General features: G+C 40.5%; 3 protein-coding genes across 3 annotated transcripts; 2 read left to right on the top strand and 1 right to left on the bottom strand.

Moving 5' to 3' along the window:
* The first annotated feature begins 2025 nt into the window (after window positions 1–2025).
* Window positions 2026–6237, top strand: xkr5a (XK related 5a). Its single transcript, XM_085373250.1, has 7 exons — window positions 2026–2158; window positions 3099–3282; window positions 3480–3664; window positions 3762–3974; window positions 4309–4478; window positions 4706–4817; window positions 5294–6237. Exons 1-7 carry the CDS (start codon window positions 2026–2028, stop codon window positions 6235–6237), a joined length of 1941 nt encoding a protein of 646 aa, XP_085229376.1.
* Window positions 6238–10446: 4209 nt separating this feature from the next.
* On the top strand, window positions 10447–17763 carry tram2 (translocation associated membrane protein 2). Its single transcript, XM_085371905.1, has 11 exons — window positions 10447–10619; window positions 12534–12597; window positions 12797–12906; window positions 13883–13999; window positions 14134–14192; window positions 15162–15246; window positions 15426–15496; window positions 15916–16020; window positions 16322–16465; window positions 16791–16948; window positions 17151–17763. Exons 1-11 carry the CDS (start codon window positions 10500–10502, stop codon window positions 17225–17227), a joined length of 1110 nt encoding a protein of 369 aa, XP_085228031.1. The 5' UTR covers window positions 10447–10499; the 3' UTR covers window positions 17228–17763.
* A 589-nt stretch (window positions 17764–18352) lies between these two features.
* Window positions 18353–23473, bottom strand: efhc1 (EF-hand domain (C-terminal) containing 1). The gene is made up of 9 exons (XM_085373206.1): window positions 23408–23473; window positions 21450–21671; window positions 21079–21366; window positions 20824–20973; window positions 20403–20589; window positions 19885–20111; window positions 19208–19348; window positions 18737–18950; window positions 18353–18534 (listed from the first exon to the last, which is right to left on the bottom strand). Exons 1-9 carry the CDS (start codon window positions 23471–23473, stop codon window positions 18353–18355), a joined length of 1677 nt encoding a protein of 558 aa, XP_085229332.1.
* Between the last annotated feature and the right edge of the window lie 392 nt (window positions 23474–23865).

Raw genomic sequence — 23865 nt, 5'->3', positions numbered from 1 at the left:
AAAGCCTTATCTCAATCATGGATTTCCTAGCCTATACTCTACGTAGACCGCAGCATGTGAAAAATCTAGACTTAACCAGCCTGGCCTGGAAAAAGTGACTTTTTTTTTATTAAATGTATAGATCTTTGATAATTTATTCAATTACTTTTAATCTAAAATGTACAAAAAAACAACACATTTTTTGATATTTTGATTTTTATATCTCTGGAATGTCTTGATGGAACAACTACACATGTGATTATGCATTAAAAATAACAAAGATGCTTGCTTTAAAATGTGTTTTTTAGCATGAGACTGAATGTTTCTGTTTGTGTATGTATGCGTAATTGTGTCCCGTGATTCACGTAACTATTACTGTACAAGCATGACTTCATATGTAAGTGGGTTAAGCACTGAAATGACAGCAAAAAGAAACCTCAACTTGCCTTTTGGGTGAGTATACAGTTCTGAATCGGAGTTGCAGATAAACATCCTGTTATGAGTCTTGGGATACTCACAACCAGTAAATACCAACCCGTCATCATGGAAGGAAAAAAAACAAAACACACACACACACACACACAAAATTGAACAAGATTATCTTCATGATCAATATCCTGTGAATAATTTTATACACGTATATCTATATTTGAGTTTTGGTATTAGGCAGTTGTCAGACATTTCACTCACACTGTGTGACTCCACAGTTTTAGTAAGACATATAAATAAATTAAAACTCAAACAAAGAGAACAAAACAGACTTAAGATGACTACTTTTATTCACAATGAACGCTGATTCATACAGCGCAGGCTTGTGAATAAAACTGCAACCATATCTCTATATTAACACAGCTATACTTGCTATACTCAAGAATTATTACAGGATTTTCTATCCAGTATCCTTCTGTGGTTCTTTTACTACAACCTAAAATAGTGTAGTTGTGGAAAGGGTTAAAAACAAAGTGCCAATTTATGCGAGTGATGATGAGGTAATGGGGCTCTTGTAAACTGCTCTGGAGCTTTTTCTCCATTTAAGAAAGTAAATTAAAGAAGTGGTGGGTCAAGTAGGTGTCATTAATGGCTTTCAAAATGACACAATCGTGACACAGTCCTCGAAATATGGGGCGTAGAACTACTGTAAGTGGTGCATGAACTATTAAAGAAAGACTCCAGCTGTTGTCATGACCTTCAATTAATTGAAATTAAATCTTCCTTTTTATTCAGTGTTTATTATTTAAAACTTGATTTTACCAGAAAGCCCCATTAGATTAAAACCTGTTGGGTTTTTTTCAAAATGACAAAAATTGTTAAAACAAATATAACATGAAAGCACATAAAGTAGAAAATAAATTAATTAATAAATAAAGCAAGTCAGAGTCAACAAGTAACACAAGTCCTGCTTATGAATAGCAACTGCAGTCTTCTTCCACAGAAGTGGTTATCTTAGGGCTAAACATTCGGATTTGGTGTACTCTTAAGGTTAAGTCACGATCAAGTGCCAAAATAGAAAACACTATTCGGCCTAGACAGCGTTAACACACATAATATGGGAGCTTTTTCTGCTTTTGGCCCCTTGAAACCCGATTATAAAGGACACAGAGATGTGCACCGGTGTGATGTGGGGGATGAACTTTATTTATTGTTCTAAAGTCGGGCATGGCAGACAAAAAACGCACCAGAACCACAGCTGTAAACAGCGCTCACCATGACCTGCGACCTCCACATGCGAGGAAATTCACGCTCAGATCAGTCTGCCGTCTATCACCAGTCTACCAAGTAAGATGCAGCACTATGGAGTCACAAAAGATTTGAAGAAATAGACCGTGATGCAGAAGAGGTTTCCACGGTGGAGGGAGGAGAGGCTCGCTAAACTGATGCACCTTTAAACCGTGCTGTGACGTCAGATATTTTGACAGGGGGCAGGCAGCGGGAGAAGAAGAAGAAGAAGAAGAGGAGGAGGAGGAGGAGAGCGGATGTACCAAGCGGGGGCCAAAGGATGCCCAGGATAATGTCATCGGTGTGTCCTCCTTCCCACCTATCCGCATCATGATAAACGCCGCAGGAGCGGTCGCCCGCAGGATACCGTCGGCGGCGCGGCGGAGCGGGTGCTGGATAGCGTGGTGCCAGGCGGTCCTGCTCGCCGTGTCGGGGCTGGTTATTGTGGCCGAACGGAGCGCTCGTAAGTGGGGATTCCAAGCGCTAGCGTGCTGCTAGCTTGCTTGCCGTGTTGAAACTCAACCTCGTGGAAAATAGATGTTGGGCTTTCTTTTTCTTTTCTTTTGCCGTAATGTGATTGAAAATGATGCTACGTGCTGGAGCCGTCTCAGCTGCGGCCGTACTTCACGTTAGAAGAAGCACATTTGGGAGATGCTATGGCACAGCCGTTAGTACTCAACGGGAAAACATAGCTGAATTCCGTGTGCACTGCAATCCAATATCGGCGTTGGTTAGTCCACCTTTGTTGGCCAAACTGGGCCCCCCGAGACCTCCTGTGATCGTAAAACAGGATAACACAGCCTATTAGTTATTGAATTTAACTAGTGACTTTAATTAAGTGTTACTAAATTGCCGTCGCTGATCAATATTCGCATAATGCCCAACTTTTAAATTATAATTCTCCACCTTACACCTCCCCCAAAATATGATTGAACACAATAAACACTTGTTTTTCCCAAGTCATTTTTTGCACATCTAGGATCTGTATTGAAAACAAGGTGCAGCACAGCGTTATGATTTCCTGACTGTGCAGATCAATGGGGCAAGGTCAGGACACCAGGAGGATACCTGGATGCGTACAGAGTGTGACTTTGTCTTCAGCAAGTATACCATTACTAGAAGATAAAAATACTGTGCTGCTGCCTGAGATTCACACTTGAGACATTCTGCCATAATTAAAAATTTAAAAAGTGAATGCGTGCATAAATGAATGGCTATTTAGATTATCAGTAGAGTGGCACATTGATAAAGCTGTACCAGTGAAGCTAAGAAACAGCTAATGGCTGTTTTAAAGTGGTGTGGAATGACTCTGGTGTCTTTTCTGTGAGCTTGCGCCATCCCATTAGAAGATATCATTGTGCATCTGGGTGTTTGTTCTTTTTCTGTGTGTGTTTGTGTGTCAGTGATCTACTGTATAGGGTTTTACCTTTGGAATGAGGAGACACAGTGGGCAGGCCTCACACTTGGCCTCTTTCTACCGGGGACAGCAGTTCAGCTGCTAAGTGTGAAGTGGTACTATGATGATGGTGATGACAGGCGATGCTACCTCTCTGTTATACACATCCTGCACTTGGGCATTTTCAAAAGGTAAGCTCGTTTTTTTCCATTCGATGTGCTTTACGTAGATACATTACAAAAGCAGACTATGTTGTTAGAATGTAATAATTTTTAGTTTTTGTTAAAGTACAGGGCAAAAAAAAAAAAAAAATTCACATCACTCTGAAACCTTACTGAGTCGGTTATATTTTATGCCTCCTCTGGTTTTTGTCTCCATCTTCTGGCAGGTTGTGGGACTGCATGAGGTCTGTGCTGCGCATGCAGGGCTCAGTGGCTGATCTGGGAGCTGCTGTTATGCAGCAGGCAGATGTTGCTGCCCTTTGGCTGCTGGAAGCCCTTGTCCTCACGCTGCCTCAGAGCCTGCTGCAGGCGTACATCGTGGTGTCTACTGATGTGGGCATCGCATCACCAGGTAATTTTATGTTCAGTTGAATCACGGGATCCGTGTGATGTTTATGGCCTGTAACTTGTTATATTACATTTTTTTTTTATGCATGTTTTATCTACAGTGGCGTATTGCTGTGGCTTGTGTGTGCTGTCTATTGCGTGGGCCCTGGTGCTGTACAGCCGAGCCTGCTGTCTGATAAGACCAGGCCACCTGGCCATGCCTCCAGCAGCCCTGCTGTGCCAGCTGGTGTGGAGGGCATGCATGCTGGGTGCCAGGGTGACCTGCCTCACATTCTTTGCCAGGGTTTTTAATTGGTGGGTTTGTGGAGTAGCAGGTGAGCACTGAGAAGCGACTTTTATTTTGTTAAGACACTTGAAAGCCGGAGAAAGTGCACAGTTATATTAAACTAGTACATTACATTAAAGGGTACAGGAGACTCAATGACTAGTACACGCACAGATTTCCATGTGAAATTCCTTTGAGCTTAAAAAAACCCATTTTCTATTAACTCACATTTAACCACTGAGTTATGTAATTATCCTCAGAGCACTGTGACATGTCCTCTTGATCCAGTTTTCTGTTTCGCCTCTGCATCAGCGTTGCACACTGTATATGGATCCTGTGTTGCACTTGTAGACCTTCTATTCTATTTTTATGTTGACCTTCAGGTTTTCACTGGCTCACGGCCTCCTTTTGGCTGGTATCACAGCAACCAGACATCTGCACCGGCCCCTGGTGTTGGCGTGCTTTTAATGGCGTCATGGGGCTCATCCACGTCTTCCTCTTCCTCAACATCAAAGATGGACCCTCGCGCTTCCGCATGGCCAGTTTTTATGCAGTACGTCACGAGTTAAAGTTATTATTCTTCAACTTTTCTTTTTTTTTTCTGTTTTCATTATGTTGTTTTGTGCAGCTTTGTCTCATCTGCCTACTCACAGGGCAGCAGGGACAAACAGATATAGATACATAAGTTTGCAGTGTCATCCTCACCTCTGTGTGCTAAGCCCACAGTGACGTAAAGCTGTCTACAGATGACTGATGGTGCGACCTTCTCTCCTTCTTCAGTTCATGCTTGTAGAGAACGCCACTCTGCTGCTGGCCGCCTCTGACTTCCTGAGCGAAGCATCATGGGACAGCATGACCCTTCCCACCACTGTGCTGTGTGGCTTTCTCCTCGGTGAGTCATTTGTTTCTAGAGAATTTGCTGTTTGTATTGGGAGATTAGTCATAGTTAGAATTATGTCACACTGTTTATTAGTTTCTGTCATACCCAAGTGATAAATCCCCCCGTGTTTATTCACAAATTCTTAGAGGTATTGTTGTACAACAAACATAGCTACCGATATGCTGCCCTACTTGCAATACTCTTTATATGTGAGATTTTACTGTGCAGGATATTGTAAATCTCTTTATCTGAATACGTAAGAGTGGAGATGGGACCGTAAGAAGGCAAAAAATAAATGTAACCTTGAATTTTTTGTGTGAGGTTGATATGCACGATAGAATTAATATAGTAACAGCCAGAGTGGCTGCTGTGATCTCTGCTGCAGCCTCCCTCTGTGATTCAGACTGTGCAGTCAGCTAATTGCTTGTGAAAGACCAAAACATACCTGGGCCACTAAAATCAATATTTCCTATTCCTTTGCTTCTTAGGTGCTACCTCTCTTGTCCTATACTACCGGTTCCTGCACCCCAAGTCCACAGAGATCTCCCAGGGAACAAACCACAACCACATGGGCAGTACATGCATAGAACAAGGGGAGTCCTCCTTCTCTCTTGGGGACAAAAGTTTGCCAGCTCATTCTATTCAAAACCATGGCAGCTTCTCCCTCTCAGGTGTTGCTGGTTCTCTGCTGGAGCATCCAGGGAACTGCGGGGGCAGGCCTAACAGCTCCTGTCCGTGTTACCACCACCACTGGCTCTTGATCCGCCTTGCTCTGAAAACAGGAGATCTTGGTAAAATCAACAGGGCGTATGGGGCTGGGGGAGCAGCGGCCGTACTAGACATAGAGGAGTACAACCAAGAATTTAAAAGTAACGAGGGCATCACAATTACAGCTGGAGGAAGCTGTGAGGGTGTCTCCACCTCCGAGTCTCAGGGGAAAGGTCTGGCACCCCTCTCGGACTGTAAAGACGAGTTCCAGAGCGTAAGCGAACCCACGTCGACTGAACAACCGGAAGAAGACGACAGTCTGGAGATGGAGAGCCCGATGGAGTCGCCCACATCGGATTTCAAACGCAGCTCACCAGAGGGTAAATCAATGTTTGGAGACAGCCCAGAGCCCTATTTCTGCCCTACAGAATCAAGTTCAACCTTATACTTCAGCGCCGATCCCCAATCTCCAAGCAGCGCCAGTAACCCCCGTTTGGACCGGGACCTTGGGGCTCTGGAGCAAGGCGTTCGCCTCAACTCAATCCCTAGTGATCCAGCCCTTCACAGAGATGTCCGTGGACTCATGGGCCGGGTTGGACCACGATGTATTTCCACCCCTAAATTGGACTCAGGGGTGTTAGACTCCCCTTCCAGTGTCCCTCATCTTAAAGGTCCAAGAAAGCAGCTCATATTATCCCGAAGGGATGAGGATGAAAACTTTTAGCTTACATGTGACAGAATCAGGGAAGAAGTAAAAACGGATCCAACATTAAAGGAGTACACCAGCTTTTAAAGGGAGTGCTTTTTCAGCAGTCCAGCATTGTAGAATTAGAAAGCTGGCAGTAATTTCTCCTTTTGTGTATACACATATATTTAGTACACTGTGGGGCGTATGCAACAATTGTGGAATAATCCTCTCAAAGCATAAACGATTTTTCTACAAAAGCATTCCTTTGCCCAAAAGCCGGACACAGAGTAATGCCTTCAGTAGAGCTCATTTACCACAAAGGTTGTGTGTAGAGCTCAGACACACCTTCTGCCTGATGTTCAGCTGGCATTTTCATTCTTTTGGTCACAGTGAACTTAAGCCTCAAGAATAATAACAATTATACTGTGCAACAAAATGAACACCGGTCGGTCAAGACCGAAACTACGTAATAAGGAAGTAGGCATTAGTTGTATCAATAAACATCATCAAGTACGCAGATGCTTCATGATCTTAAAAAGGGGGATGATCTCTTTAATACGCACTAAAACTGCTGTTACTCATGTCAGTTGCCAGCAGCTATGAAAATAGAGAAACTAATCCTGTATCTTTCAATGTGTCTGACCTCTGAATCATAACCATCTCACTATAAGCCAGAGCCTTTTGGCTTCCTAAAAGCACAAATATCTTCTGTATCATATGTCTGTTGCTGTGATGCTGTGATTTTTTTTTCTTCTTCTTCTTTTTTTATCAAAAAAACAAAACAAAAAACTGACACTTTGACTCTCAGATAGGTTATCTTTTGTATGATGTTAACAGGCATCGCTTTGAGCAGGGCTGGTGTGTGGGCCTAGGGAAACTGTTTGATGTGTTGATTTACATGTTGACCATGTAATTGCGGAACTGTTTTTGCAATTTACATTTTGTTGGAAATGAAACAATGTCTCAGGCACTAACGTCTCAAAGCTTTCATATGTTCTGCAACAAAGTGAAAAGATGCTTATGAGATATTTGTGGTGATTTTTTTTTTTTTGTATGTGCTCTTGATTACTATTGGCAGGGGCCAAATGTACTTTGCCCCTTATTGTGTTCTGTAACAGGATTAAAGTCCACTAACAAAGCAGTGAAATTATGCTGGGTTTTCTCTCATGCCCAGCTGACTGCCTATATGACATTTTGAACTGTGAAGTGTAAAGCCACTGGTGGCTCTGAATAAGCAATAAATACAGTACATGTTTAGGTGAGTGGAGTGAAGATGTGTCGAGTGTTTTATTCTTTTGAGCAAAGTACGGTGATGTGCAGTCTTGACCCAACCATCACTTAGTATTTATTGAAACATGCAAACATCCATGGAAATATAGTATATAAAGTGGGGAAAGAACTCGTTTTTTTACAGTTCTAATCACCTTTGAAGTTAACATTTGAGCTGGCCAGCTATCTAGGGAAGCTTTCTTGGAATTTAGGTTCCTGAAGGAGACTTCAGAAATAATTCTCCGGGCTTCTTGAAGGACATTCAAAGCTCTTCTTTGCATGTTGGCTGCCTTTTGATCCGTTTTATGTCAAGATGATCCCACACTGCTAGTGTTTTATTGTGTTTTTTTCTGTCCAGTTATGCTTTTATTGCACTGAAAGTGTGTTTGAGATCATTGTCATGCTGAAAAATTAAGCTCTTGCCAATCAGATGCTTTCTAGGATTGCATAGTAAATCATTATCTGTATTTTTCTGTGTTCAAAATTCTTTTGACAGGATCTCCAACACCACTGAGTAAAATACAGCCCGAAATCATGACAGAACCTCCACCATGTTTTACAAATGGCTGTAGACACTGTAGGCTGTAGGCTTCAAGTAAGTAATTCTTTATTTAAAAAGCCATCCCTCGACACAGCTGTTTAGCTAATTATAGGCCAATCACCAAGCTTCCTTTTATCTCAAAAGTTCTTGAGTCAGCGAACTGAAAGGAATGGTTTATTTGAAGAGTTTCAGTCAGGTTTCAGAATGCCTCACAGTACAAAAACAGCATTAGTGAAGGTAACAAAAGATCTTATGGTCCCCGACAGTGGACCTCATCTTTGTGCTTGTCCTGGTAGATCTCAGTGCTGCATTCGATACAGCTGACCTTAATATTTTATTACAGTGATTAGAGCATGCTTTAGGTATTAAAGTGGTTAGAATCATATCTATCTAATAGTCTCCAATTTGTTCATGTAAATGGAGAGTCATCTTTACACAATGACGTATATGTTTCTGTAGGCAGTATCACTAGAAGGCATAGCATATGTTTTTACTTCTATGCATATGATAGCCAACTTTATCTATCCACGAAGCCAGATAACACACATAGATTACTTAAACTGCAGGAATGTCTTAAAGACATAAATACCTGGAGAAAAAAAACCCCAAAACATTGGCCTCAAGTAACACTGAGGACTCGGAGTCACTGTTGACCAGAATTTCCATTTGCTCAGTATCTCTAGAACTAGAACCATCCTGTCTCAGACTGATGCTGAAAAACTAGTTCATGCATTTATTACTTCTACGCTGGGCTACTGTAATTCATTATTATCAGGATGACCTAAAAAATCATCAAAAAGCCTTCAGTTGATTGAAAATGCTGTAGCAATAGTAATGCAAGGAACTTGAGAGAGAGAGAGAAAGAGAGAGAGAGCATATTTCTCTCATACTGACTTCTTTTCATTGGCTCTCTGTCAAAATCCAGAATCGAACTCAAAATCCTTCTTATCACATACAAGACCTTGTATAATCAGGTCCCATTTTATCTTAAAGACCACACAGCACTTTGCGCTCAGACTCCTGGTTTACTTGTGGTTAAAAGTAGAATGGGGGCAGAATGCAAAGGCACTGCCTTCAGCTTCCAGTCGCCTCGTCTGTGGGACCAGCTCCAGTTTGGATTCAGGAGAAAGACACTCTCTACTTTTAAGATTTGGCTTATAACTTTCCTTTTTGATCAAGCATATAGTTAGGGCTGGATCAGGTGATCCTGAATCCTCCCTTTGTTGTGCTGCAATAGGTCTCAGCTGCAGGGGCTTGACATAATGCATGATGAGTGTTTCTTCTTCACTCACCCTTTTTTCACTCACTATGTGTTTATACACCACTCTGCATGTAATCAATAGTTATTATTAATCTCTGGCTCCATTCCACAGCATGTCTTTCTTATAATTACAGGCACTTTACTTCACAATATAAAGTGCCTTGAGGCAACTGAACTGAACTGAATTGTAGATGGATCCGCTGAAGGGCCTGATTAATCTCTTAAGTCCTGTGTTGAATTCCACCCCACCTCTTAAGGGCATAACATTCAGATACACTTCATCTGCTGGAGATTCTTTTGTCCTGTATTTGTCCTCAGATTTATTTAAGAACATACTGCACATAAATCAAGATGTGCCAAAGCCAACACTAATAAGGCTTTGGGAATCATGTTGGTGCTGCAAAAATACAATTTTGTCCACTATGTTGTCGTTGCCTTTTTTTTTTCTTTTTTTTTTTTAGATTTAAACTAAAGAAACTAAAGGAGCAAATTACGCAGGCTGCTAGTAACAAAGTCCCTAAAGATACAATTTAAACTAGGTTCTTTGCTTAGTTTTCTGTTATCTACATTCCTCTGAAAACAGTTTGATAATGAAAATGAGTGAAAAACTTTAAAGACCTTCAGAGAACACGGAAAAACTATTGCTCAAGAGTTGGGAGTTCGCCTTGTAATCGGAAGGTTGCCGATTCGAGCCCCGGCTTGGACAGTCTCGGTCGTTGTGTCCTTGGGCGAGACACTTCACCCGTTGCCTACTGGTGGTGGCGCCAGTGTCCGGCAGCCTCTGTCAGTGCGCCCCAGGGTGGCTGTGGCTACAATGTAGCTTGCCATCACCAGTGTGTGAATGGGTGGATGACTGGTTGTGTGAAGCGCTTTGGGGTACTTAGGGACTAGTAAAGCGCTATACAAATACAGGCCATTTACCATTTACCAAATGATGCAAGAAAATATGGCTCCTTGGAAGCAAAATACAAAGAAAACAGGGATAGCTCAAGACTTTTGCACAACATTTTATGCCAATTCTGCATGCAGCTGCAAAAGTGGTTATAATGAGTCTGACAAGGCAGACTGAATCTAACTTTGTGTAAATCGACCCAAAGAAGGTATTTATGGCTCTGGCCCTTTAAGACGACGCGCATGCGTACGTCGCCGAGAAAGTTAACTCACTGAACTTCGTAGTCAGAAAAATTCTGATTTTTAAAACAGAAGGGAAAAGTCCATTGTGTTGACATGGCATTTCGCCGAAGAAATAAGAGCTATCCTTTCTTCAGCCAGGAGTTCTTAATTCAAAACCATGCTGACATCGTATTCGGTTTGGTGATTTTCATTCTGATTGGACTGATGTTTGAGGTGAGATGAACTCACATTCCTTTTTTCCTTCTCTCGTCTCCCTCAGCTGTTTTAAGATGGCAAAGCCTGCGGCAAACTCTAAGCTCTAACTTGAAATCCCACTTAAAGCGATTCCCGCTTTGTAGAAACGGTTGCTCATAAGATTGCCTGTTAATTTAGCTGTTATCAGTTTCGCGGGTTTGTCGTTCGTGCTGTTTTTGTGTTTTAAATTTTACAAGTTTGAGGAAGGAAAAAAATGTTGCTCTGGTCGCAGTCAAAGTAACAATCTATGCGTTGCTCTTAAGGTAGGAGGAAACGGGTTTAAAAAAGCAGCTGTGCACAAACTACAGCGTTTTCGTATTATTGCTTTACATGTTGAAAGTTTCCTTTTGTCTTGTCTTTAAGTTTCTAGAATCTGGGTAAAACCTAAACACTTGACTTGGGTAGCAAAGCTACATGACCGTTTAATCGCATGACAGTGTCTTTCACAGCAAAAACTCTTTGCAAGCAATTGTTTTTGCAATTGTCAGTTACCAGACATTTCTAAAATAAAATGGGTGTTAAAGCCTTTCCTGTATTCAAATTAAAAGCAACGACTTTCCTTCCTATGAGTTCCAACAAACTTCCGCTGCCAGCCGTTTTATTTTGAAAGTCGTGAACGGAAGCTGTCTGACTATTTGTCAGTGTCTTGACGCCACTAGTTAACTGCCACGTCTCAATATTTGCTGCTGACCCGGGGGGGTCAGCTGCTCTTAACACGCTTTGACCTGAAGGGATTTCACCGCTGACCTTTAGTGAAATAATTAAATAGATTATTCGTGTAGTAGTTCTTCCTTCTGCGTGAGCACAAACACTCCCAGGCAGCCACCGCCTGGACATTTAGTAAAGTTTCAAAACGGAACCCTGGCTGTGATTACACAGCTGATCGAAGAGGGGGAAAAAAATAGGGGATTTCCTTTATTTTTTTCATTACTGGAAAAAAAGAGAACGAGAGTGCTCTACATGTAGTCAGTTATGTTAAATTTTGATGACATGTCACCAGTAGCCTCCATCCACAGGGAATAACTGGCGACTTGTTTCACTGTGGCGCCCAAACTGGTATCAGGGGACCAACAAGGTCTCTTGGGGTGAGGGGTAGGAGGGGGGCTGTGGTTTCATTTTTTTTCACTTTGCTTAATCATATGTGTTAAGGTCAGAATTTAGCATGCGGGAAACGGTAGTAAAAAACAAACAAATAGAACAAAACATGTTTTTGTTTTTATATATATATATATATATATATATATATATATATATATATATATATATATATATATATATATACACATACATACATACATACATACATACATACATACATATTAGTGACAGGAATAATCAAAAGTATTTGCTGTATGCATGTTGAAATCTGGATCATCTGAATATAACAATCGGATCCTGGATCACACTCAGCAACCTGTAACAGGTGCTTGCAGGCAGGTATGGCTTTGTTTTGAAATAAGGTTTATACTGGGTTAAAACAAAAACCTCTGCCATTCTATTTTTTTAATTATTTTTTTTTAGAAGGACATCTTAGAAATCAGTTCTCATGAGGAAGTTATGACACCAGATGTGTGACTGTGTGACAGCTCTGCTATACTGATAAGGCTATTTCCTTAATCTCACACACCCACTTGCTAGCTATATATATATATATAGCAAGTTTATTGACTATATGTTAAACTGATATGGCTATTGTACTTCAGTAAATGACAACCCGATTAAGAAAAAAAGGTGTTACAACACTGCAAGGGGATGTGGGTGGGGGTTGTCAAAAATCCTTTATGAAGGAAAGACTGACTTGTGTTTGCTCTACTTGGAAGCCCACATTCTTGAGGTTGCACTCAGGCAGGTTCGCTGAACTATGCTGCTGCTGACGTCTCGTCTAATTTCCAGGCAACAGCAAAGACGGCCATACTGTTCATTCAGCCTCAGTACAACGTCACCACGTTGTCGTCAGGTACGAAGAGCCAGATTTTGATTACGTGCTTACTTTCATTCAGCCTCTATTAACCTTTGACTCATGGAGTTTCACTTCTTCCGTACCTTTTCCTCTGCGTCACGGTATTATTGAAGCTGGATGTTCTTCCAGGATGTTTAACACACCCCTGATAAATAACATCCTATGTGTGTTTCATATCTCCTGTGTGTGTTTTTAGAGGGAGAGGTGACGTTGTACCATTACGGATGGAAGGACTGTGCCACCATCCTGTTCTATTTCTTCATCGCCATCATCCTCCACGCAGTAGTGCAGGAATATCTTCTGGATGTAAGCATCTTTTTACTGTTTTACAATGCCTCAGCTTTTTGGTGTGTTTCTTTTGTCTGAAACATATGCTGATTATTTCCAGCAGACAGATTTAAAAAAGATTAAAAAATGAGTAGGTAATTAAAATGAGGGAAAATGTTTTTGTTGTGGGTATGTAAATTCTTAATAATTTAGTAGAAAGGTTTTTGGAAAGGAAGCGCCATAAGGTACCCATTGCCACAAAAGCACTGCCCCAATAAAACCCACATAAAGATTCATTAACCACTATATACACATTCTACTCATTGGTTAAATGAAGGAGAACACTACAGGTTATGACCAGGTTGTACCAAGTTACATAAATCTTTCCAAGACCATAAAGAAGCTTTAAAATAATCAGAATATTACTGTTTTCAGTGTAGTCATCCAGGCTTTGAACTGATTAGCTTAAAAAACCCCTTCAGTGCACAGTATTAGCCTCTTTACTGTTTCAAAAACATGATATTATAATGAGGAAGATGCGTGCCATATACTGAAACCAGGATATGTGCTGTTTCATCTCATGGTGTTTGCATCCAAATGCTCTCATTGTGTCAGTTTAAAAGAAACCACATGAAAAAAAAAAACCCCACACATGCCAGTTATGAATATTTTAAACAAAAGAGCTTAAACAGATTGATGTGGGGGGATGGCGGGAGAGCCAGGTTAGTATTTGGTCATTGTTTAGAAATAGGCCAGCGAAAAGGATCGGGTGTTATTTTCGCAACATCACCACGGTTTCCAGCGTGTCTTGAAAGGAATACTTCTTCAGGCAAGTGTTTAAAGTAGCAGCCATAAATAGCTTCTGTCATTTTTTTTTTTTTTTTTTTTTGTGTCCTCCTTACGGTAATCCTGTAACACTTCCTTGTGCATGACAAACGCCAGAGTCAACATGCCACCCGTTATTGCCGGGATCTAACCTCATTCACGCGTCCTGTTGTTATGGTTCATGTTGCAGAAAGTGAACAGACGTCTTCACCTCTCCAAGAGCAAGAACACCAAGTTTAATGAGTCGGGTCAACTTTGCGTGTTTCACTTGGTGTCTAGTGTGTGGAGTTTCTACATCCTCATTACAGTGAGTGAGACTGCATTCAAGCGACAACTTCCTAGTGAAGGAAATGCCGCACATATTCTTAAAACAGGCGCTCACACGCGCACATTAATAGATAATAGTATTAATAGTATAAGTGTTCTAATTTCTTCACACAGGAAGGATATCTCCTGCATCCCAGCACCCTTTGGGAGAACTATCCTCATGTACATCTCAGGTATATATATTTATATATATTAATTTAACCATAAAACACTAACTGTAGCTAACAAATGTCATGTTTATTAGGAGTGAGACACAATACCAATACAGCAATCTATCATAACCTTTCCTCTTCTGATACTCTTATCTTGATGCTGCTGCCAGATTTTGATTATTTTGGGGTTTGGTTTTTGGCCTGGGTGTGGACCTGAGTGCAAATGATCTTCAGATGGTTAAGGCAAATTGACAGAATGAGTTTGTGCATCACGTTATATTTAATTTTGGCTGTTAAATAAATAAAGTGTATTAAAGCTATTTAATCTAAGCCCACTTAATATTTCAAATTATTTTGAAACTCTGATTCTCCAACCAGTTTTACTTGGTGGAGTCTCTGCTGCCTGACTTTTTGTGGTGGCATTTATCAAAATAACCAGGGAGAATAAGAATAAGAGGTTATTAGCTATAATCATTATTAAAATATGATAATGGTAGTTTACAAATGTGTACTGTAAACCAACGCATACAGATCAATATTTAAGGTTTGACTCTCAACATCCAGTGGAACACAAACTGGGTGTCATCAGGACGCTACAACACAGAGTGAACACCATGCCCACAGATACAGTGGCCAGGAAAACAGAAGAACATATCAAGAAGGCCCTGAGTTTATGTGGTTATCACAGCTGGACGTTTTTCAAAGATGGGAAGGCACCTAGTAAAAAGCTCCAGGAGAGAAAGAGCATTATGCATTTGTGCAAAGTAGGAGCCTTTTAGGGTTTCTTTTTCAGAAGTGGGGATCATCAATTTTGCTGCAGAAACACGATAAGTTGGCTGTCTACAAGCTTGTTGTTTTTTTTGTTTTGTTTTTTTGACCATAGTCCTAATTATATAATAAAACTAAGACGAAACAATCAGTGAGGCAGGATGTAGATTATGTGCTTCTCCCTCTGTCTTACCCATGCCTGTCTGTGTGTGTCTGGTCCAGGTTTCAGGTGAAGTTTTTCTACCTCACTCAGCTTGCCTACTGGCTCCATGCCTTGCCAGAGCTCTACTTCCAGAAAGTCCGCAAGGTCAGTTGGAGAGTCCTTGAAACTGGAGGAGTTCTAAAGTGTGATTAGATAAGCTCTGTTTATACTTGGGCTCATGTATATTCTGCATGTGCATTAGACAAAGTTGGAAAAGGACGGAGAGGTGGAGAAAGGTGTCAAGCTTTAAAATCATTTGCAAATAAAGGCTGTTTGTTTTCCAGGAGGAGATTTCTCGCCAGCTCCAGTACATCTGCCTGTATTTGCTCCACATCTCTGCAGCCTATTTGTTAAAGTAAGAATCCCTTTGAAGTTGGCCAGTAAAATCCAAAGGTGTGAGTAGAGAAGACTCACTAAATGCTTGGTATTTGAGTCATTTCGAGGTCTTTTAAATTCTTTGCAGCAGCAATTTTCACTCTGCTGCTCAACTTAGTGTTTCTTTTGTCAGCAGGGATGTAAGGGAGAAACGTGGCACTCAAAGAACCTTGATTTGAAATCTGTGAGGGAAAAACATAAAGATTTTTAGATATTTCAGGGTTAAGTCAGATCAAACTGTACTGGTGATTCAGTTATTTTAGATAATGGCTCAAAATAAGTGTCCAGCTGCACTTCACGGTGACTCCCGAGTTGCAAGTTGCAAGATGCTCGGGCTGCTTAGATGATTTCCTTTTATCACCTAATCTCTCGACTTTGTGTCTCCTCTTTCCTGCCTAGTTTAAGTCGTGTGGGTCTGGTACTCCTCTTCCTGCAGTACGTGTCAGAGTTGGGCTTCCACATCGCCAGACTCCTGTATTTCACTGATGAGAACCACCAGAAAATGTAAGCTATCTTACCTGCGAAGAGGCTTCAGCAGGTTTTACTTGATAAAGGAATGAGATAGAAGTAGATCAAGCCCAACAGTGCGACCTTTTAAAAATAAACTTCAGTGTTTTTGTTCGTAAGCAACAGCATCATGTGTTTTCAGCGTTGTTCACCTTTTGACTCGGATAGTTTTACAGTACACAATAATATTACAGTGTTCTTATGATAACCACTACCTTGAACTGATCATCTCAGCAGCTTTTTTTTTTTTTTCCTTTTCCTTTCTCTGGGCCCAACCTCGCTGTGTGTCCTCCCCCAGGTTTGATCTGTGGGCGGTCAGCTTCGTGTTTACGCGGATGTCTACGCTGACCCTGATGTTCCTTGCAGTGGGGTTTGGTTTGGCTCGTTCTGAGTATCAGGGGCTGGACCTGGAGATGGGGAACTTCAACACTGTGTTGATAAGGTGAGTTATATTGAGAGAGGGAAAAAAAGAGCAATGTCCAACATCTGTGGATAATGATTTATTTTCTGGTACTGTAAGAACTGTTTAGAGCTACAGAAACAACATAAAAGTATAATTACATTGTGCCCTTCTAGTGTTCAGTTTTGTATTGTTTTGCATCATTCATTTTGAGGAGGATGTATAGGAGCCAGGAAGGAATTTAGATATTTTATTTAGGCTATTAAAAATATCATACATTAGCATCATATGTTTTAACATTTTGCAACACAATCGCCCATTTTTACGAGCACACGTTTGTTTTTGTTCTTTCCTTTGGCCCTTTCAGGATGACCGTTCTACTGTTGGTATGTTTAACTCAATCGTGGCTACTCTGGAAGTTTATTCGCTTCCAGCTGAGGCGCTGGAGGGAGTTCAGACACGAGCAGGCTGTTCGCAAGAAGTCTGCTGCAAAACAACCCCTAAGGCCACTAAAAAGAGATTCACGTGAGTTTAAACACCTGCTCTGCTGGCTTTCATATTTCACGTGCATTACCTGTTAAATACTTGCAAAAGAAAAAGGAAATGAGACTTAACATTTGTCTCTTCTCTGCTGTCATTTCTGCTTTCTTCATTTATCTTAATCACACCGATTCTTACATGTGCTGCATTAACAGAGGTACTGATTTCTCCCTTCTCTGCCTGGCAGTTGGTCACCATGAAAATGGAGTTCTTAAAGCTGAGAACGGAGCCTCTCCTCGGACAAAGAAACTCAAATCCCCTTAAGATAACAAACTGACTGGCCTAAACAGGAGACCTTAGCCCTGGCCAAGGCTTCTCATCAGCACCGCAGCGAAGCTGATAGCCACTGGTCATCAAGCTTCTGGATGTGTATTTCCTGAGATGCCACGGGGACTCAGTCGCTACAGACTTAGGCTTGAATGCTGGAAAATGAAATCCAAGGAAACCCCTTGAGCCCCAACAGACATTTTCTCTTCTCATCATATCAGTATTTTTTTTAATTTTTTTTTTTATATACATCCACAAAGCCTGTGATCCCACCCTGAAGCACACCATTGAATGCAGAGGGAATTCAAAAGTAAAGTGAACGCAGTGTGCGGCACATTTTAATGTGTATGTCCATGCTGAACGTGTTGATTAGTCCTCATACACAAGTACTGTATTGTTTGTAGCATTGTGAGATATTGCAGCTCTTGCCATTGAGCCGGCTTTGCTTGTTTTCTATTCTGGTCTGCTGGAGCAGAAAAGCGTTACTGATGATAAAGTATGATATGAGCTTACTGTCGAAATCATGCAACTGTCACTGGTCACTTAACAAATATGCATTAAATATGTATGTTGGATATTACCGCATGCTATTTCATGTTTTCTTTCTTTTTTTTAATTTCTTTATTAAATAATGAGATTTTTTCTGATATAAGTTTTGCATCTGAGGTCTTTTCAGCTGGTTTACATTTTATGCACCACATGTGTTTAAAACAAAACTACAAAAAAAAAAAAAAAGAATAATCACTTGTTGGAATTTATGGTGTGTGAATGGACAAATTTGAAGTCTCCTCATTAGAGACGCCATAAGGTTCATTTTAAAGCAACAACAAAAGGTCGCTGTATTTATCATTTGTCTCACTGTAAGGTATCACTTGAAAGGTGTCATGTTGATTGTTTAATTGTCAAGGAAATTTTAGTAAAGGCTTTGATTTACAGTAGATTTATTGCAGAAGAAGAACTCTGAAATAAGGAATGTCTTCACATCAAAGAAACGGCTCTGTTGCTTCACCTGCCAATGAGAAAGGAGGGGGGGGGTTGGCAATTAAGATGAGCATGAACTAATTAGCATTTATTTTTTCCAAAGAGATACCTACCTGCACAAAGGTATCATTGACAAATAATTTAGTCTAAATGGCTGGTATAGTCTTTCCCATCTTGGTCAGGTGGCTGGGTAGTTAGAATTTCCACACCCAGCTTCTGCCGCAAAGAATCCAGCGTCTTGGAAGGGATGTCACTCCAGTTAGACTCCAAGTATTTGAGCACATAGTGGTCGGCATCAGTCAACACAAAGCGGTGACCAAAAACTGAAAGCGGGCAAAGGTAAATTTTATAATCTTGATATTATACTAAAGATAACATTTAAAATGTCATAACTGAGAAATGTTACTGTATAAAAAAGGAATATATAATCATTTTCAATTTAAGTCAGAAACACGCTTAAAAGAAGTTGGGATAGTGGCATGTTTGTTTTCCCAGTCCTGATTAACATAGGATTTCAGCTGTTACCTTCCACAGTGGCCCCGATAGCGAAGTCTGCAGGTGAGTAGTACGCAGGTTTGTCTACAGTAGAGCCTGGCTTGGGGACACGAGACTTTTCCAGAAATTTTCCACCAATGACACCAGAGTTGCGTGTGGTCTTTTCAAAAATGCTGATCATGTCATTGGACAGGAAGTAGGACAGGATGAAACGGCGGTCTTCATCTTCAGGATTCTGGGAGTCCTGGAATGCAACATAGGTGGGCTTAACCAAGGTGTAAAAATAAAAAATAGCTTTTTGCATAATCACCCCTTTTTTAACTAAATTTTTACTGAGGAGTAAGAATGTCTCTAATCAGTGTTTCTGAGCAAACCCTGTCCATTGCAGAATGAGGAGCAAGGTTGGGCTTTTTTAATCTCATTAGAATGGTCTACTTTTGGTAACTTTCAGTGATTCAGTTCTTTTGAACTGCTACAAATGCTCTGCTAAATGTTGCTCACCAGTCTGGCACTGTAGCGCAACACTTTATGGTCGTTCTCTAGCATCTTTACCACGTTCACTTTGGGAGGCTCGGGAATCAGACGCAAACAATTCTGAAGAGAATCCTCAAGTGAACCAAAACCATTGTAGGGAGGAACTATCTGTAAGGATGGACAGCATGGAGAAAGAGAGAAGGAAATAGACACAAATGTACAAAAACATATACACTTCTGCTGCTGTAGTCCATCTGCTTAAATGAGCTACTATTGCCTTCCTATCACTTTGAATTGGTCTGGCTTAAAGCGGTATAAAGCATGCCTCCTCAGTGATACAGTCTAGCTCTGACAGCATGGCTGGAATTGCTTTTTACCTTCTGAATCTGTCTGTGTGTATGCAATCATGGCAAAATTAGGTCCTTGAGACACTTACTATAGCAGAAACTACCTCAAAGGTAGTTTTTAGAGCTTTATCGGGTGTTTATATGACTATCTGCAGACAGATTCTGTCAGTATGATGCGTCATCACTGTATAAGATGTGTGTGTATCGCTGACATTATAATGAACGTCAAATTCACAGATGGATGTAGTTTATAATTGTTTTGTCTGGTGTAATCCCATTCCAAGATGGGCTTCAGTTTAAATTAAAATTGTTCCAACATAAAAAACAAAAATAGGTTAAATATACAGTTCAATTTACCTTCTTCCAGTCTTGAGGCATATCAACCTTCTTTGGTATCTCTATGGACTTCATCTCCATTTCCGGGTGGTTCTTCTGGTAATATTCTTTAGTGAAGCCATCACAGTCATAAAGCAGGAAGTTGCGCCCCAGTAGTTTCATCCTTTGACCCACCTGGAAGTCTTTTGGGGAGTAATACTCATCCACCTCTTGCTTTGAGACCTCCATCACTGCGCTGGGGAAGTTCTCTACAAATAAACAAGAGTACAACAATGTCAAAATTAAATATACAAAATATTATCACAGTCTCTGTGTATTTTTGATGTATCTAGAAAACCGAGTACTTTGTAGAAGCCAGTGTAATTAATCTTTTTACATAACATGTCATCATTTTTGTCATCATTGCATAAAGTCGTTTATGTCATACATAAAGTAGGCAAGAAAAAAAACATAACTGATGACATAACTCGCTTTACTGCACTGTATCAAATCAAATCGGTTAAATGCACATTTAACCAACACACAGTACTGCATCAAACCTGATTTGATCTTTTTGGGTAGTCTCTGCCTCCGCATCAGGATGGGGAAGGGATCCAGGCCGCTGTTCGGTTGGTGGACCTCTGCGACCTCCACTGTATCATCCACCAGGTAATAGTGAATGGTAACAGGCCTGGACTCCCCATACAGAGAGTCAGCATCATCCCACAGAGTGAAGAAGCGTAACACCTAACCAAAAAAGTGTAGAAGAATGAAACTACAAATACAGGCATGCCTCTATTATATCTGCCATTTATTTTATGGCAGGGATACCCCATGAAGGAATTTAATTTCTAGCACTTATTAGAACTCTAACACAAATCAAGATTGGTGGATTCAAACCTTGGACGTTGCTGTGATGTGACAGTGCTAAACGTGATAAATGTTACACAGTCAGCTTGTAAAGGACGGAATTTCATTCACCTTGCGGTCCATGTTGAGAAACTTGTGCAAATTATCAAATGTGGAAGGTGTAGTGTGACACGGTGGAGGGTTTTCACGACGGATGATGTAAGGATCCGCTGGCATTGGCTCAGGGTCATTTACAATCATGCCTTCACTTTCCATGAATTCCTGTATGAAGAATGAGAGATCAGAACACACAGGAAGTGTATTTATAACAGCAGACTTCTAATGCATAGTTTCATTTCCACAGCATTCAAACACATAAGGTTGTACCTTAGTAAAGGTATCACACTGGGTGATGCGGTATTTGACCCCATACACGTCCAGGTCCATACCAAGATTGAGATCTTTCCAATGGTAATGCTCTCCACGTTCATTCTTGGGCAACTGGTGGCGTTTGATCCGCTTTCCCTGTGGTATCCCAGAGTTCTCTACTGTGGGCTCGATGATGCAAATGCTGTCATCCTCTAGGTAATAGTAAATTACCACAGGGCGCACACGGTACTGCTCTTCAGGAGAATACAAGATAGCCTCCATAAAATATCCATAGTAGCGCAGCGCCTGCAAGACAGGTGGTAGTGATGAATAACAGATGAGGAATCTTTATGTTTTTATGAGTTTTACAACTATAGGTGTTACCAGACCTTCTTGTCAAGGGCCACATGAGCAGGGATGAAGTCTTCATGTACTCTTTTACCAAAGGCGCAATAAGTAAGGTCAGGTGTCTCGAAGGCTAACTCACTAATCTCTTGTTGAGTGAGCTGCTCTGATAAAAGAGGGTCGTTGCCAATGCCCACAGTGGGACGTCGGGGCAGAGCATAGCCATTCCTATAGCTCAGAGTTTGGGGTCGATGGAAGGCTGACTTCTGCAAACACAGAGGAAGAAATAAATTAGCTCAGGTAAATACAGACAGAAACGTAATTACATGAAGCACTTATCACTAATTGATGCAGTTTACACTTAAATACCAATATGGGAGTGTTCTGTCCAATGTTACAGTAGTCTGTGCAAGTCTTGAGCCACCCATTGTGTATATTTTGTTCCAAGTAGCCAATAATTCTCCAGGCTTTCTTAAGGTCTTTTCACATTGTTCTTTTGGCTGCTTTTTCAAGGATTTTAATTCAAGTCCTTGTTCCTGACCATTTTTAGAGGAATTCTTTAATTGTTAACCCACTTGACATTGACCTATGAATGACTGAAGCATTAAAAAAGACACCTACTTCAAGCAATGACCTTGTGTTGTCTACACATAGCAGAAAACTGTACAACATACCGATCTAAAAATATATCTCTAGTTATCTTACTAGTATACCGTCACAAAAACACATCATCTGTTCCCATAATACAGTAACACAGTTTATTAGGCACCCATGAGTAAATCGCAGTGGAGGTCTGTCGTGGTTAGGGGCTGAATTTCAGACAGCGGTGTCAAAATTAATTGAATTATGAACCGATTTTGATCAATCATGTCAATCCATAAAATTGCCGAAACCTTTTTTTTCTTTTTTCTTTTTGCCAAAACACACTTCCAATGCGGTGAAGGCATAACTGGATAGAAAAACACACAAGGTAGCACAATCTGTGATAGACTGGCCTCCCCAGAGTCCAGACCTAAGTGTTCTGATAATTTTTTAAATGGCATTTTTCTATTCCCTACAATCCAACATCATCCACCCAAGTGCTTTCTATAAACCAATCACTCACATTGGAGAGCTACTTGGGGTTAGTATCTTACCCAAGGATATTTGGCCATACTTGTAGCCGGGGATCAAACCACTAACTGTCCAATTAGTAGATGACTTGCGCTACCTCCTGAGCTACCACCCCTGTTAATGTAACAAAAGGCAGCTAGAATCCAAAGAAGATTTTTAAATGTCGTCCAAGAGGCCTGGGGAACTATTCACGAAGACTACTTAAAGAAATGACAAGCATTGTTGCCTAAGAGTTCTGTTTGTGTTGAAGAATAAAGGTGCTCAGACCAAATATTGACTTTCAAGGTGATTAGAATTGTACAAACTCTGTTTTTGCCTTCAGTACTGTATTCCCATGTATGTTTGCACGTGTTCCAATACATTCTTGCACCCATTTTTCATTTCCGAGGGGTGGCTCAAGACTACTGAACAGTACTGTAGATCAAGTATGCCTGTAGGAAAACAAAATAACAATAACATCCCTAAAGTAAAGCAAGAATAAATAAATAAATACAGATAAATTCTCTCTGTGTTAACTGTCAACAGTGAATTTGTTAATTTTATAAAAAAATAATAATTATGTGTTATTATGATTCAAAGCATTGCTGTTCATTTTTATTAGGGCTTGGTAAAATAAAATAACTTTATCAAAGACTCTTTAGAGAACATTTAGAGATGTTTTAAAGGTCACTCGAGAGCTGGCTAGTACCTTAGCAACACAACCTAACAAGTGGAGGAATGTAAGAAGACACCTGCATTATTAAAAAAATAATCGACAAATACCCCCCCCCCCCCCCCCCCCCCACCACCACCACCTTCAAAAAAAAAAAAAAAAATTTAAAATTCTGTCAATCGTTAATGTTTCAAACTACTAAGCAAACCCTATAGTTTTGTTTAATCATATTCTTACCGTCACATCTCGAAATGTATATCCCGGTAAAAATGGTAGTCCGTGGCTGTTCCCGGTATAAGACATTTCCAGTCTTGATATTTTTTATTTTTTTAAAAAAGATTTCCTCCTCTGCACAAGATGTTAGCAGTGGGAATTGTGTAATTTGTGGATTTAACAGCCGTTTTCGTTGGTGTGTAAAATTGCACGAGAGCTCTCACGGTGGTAAGTTTATAGTATCCATGGTAACGACAGGAGCGTCTCAGTGGAAACAAAGCAAATATTTCCTAAAACAGATTTAATTTCGCGGTAAAAACCCCATGGAAATACTGAAATTCACAGCGGCAAACACAAACACAAAGGAATAAACACGGCAAACATAAAATACAATATAATAACATGATATTAAGTTGTTATAGTTTCTATTTTTTTAATTTGCATTTTTATTTTAAGTATTTTTTTATGTTATATCCAATAAA

The sequence above is a fragment of the Diplotaxodon limnothrissa genome, linkage group LG15 (genome assembly GCF_057381915.1).
Source record: "Diplotaxodon limnothrissa isolate DT_005_m linkage group LG15, D_limnothrissa_male_GT1.1, whole genome shotgun sequence".
NCBI classification, from domain to species: Eukaryota; Metazoa; Chordata; class Actinopteri; order Cichliformes; family Cichlidae; genus Diplotaxodon; species Diplotaxodon limnothrissa.
This window is presented reverse-complemented; position numbering and strand designations above follow the sequence as displayed.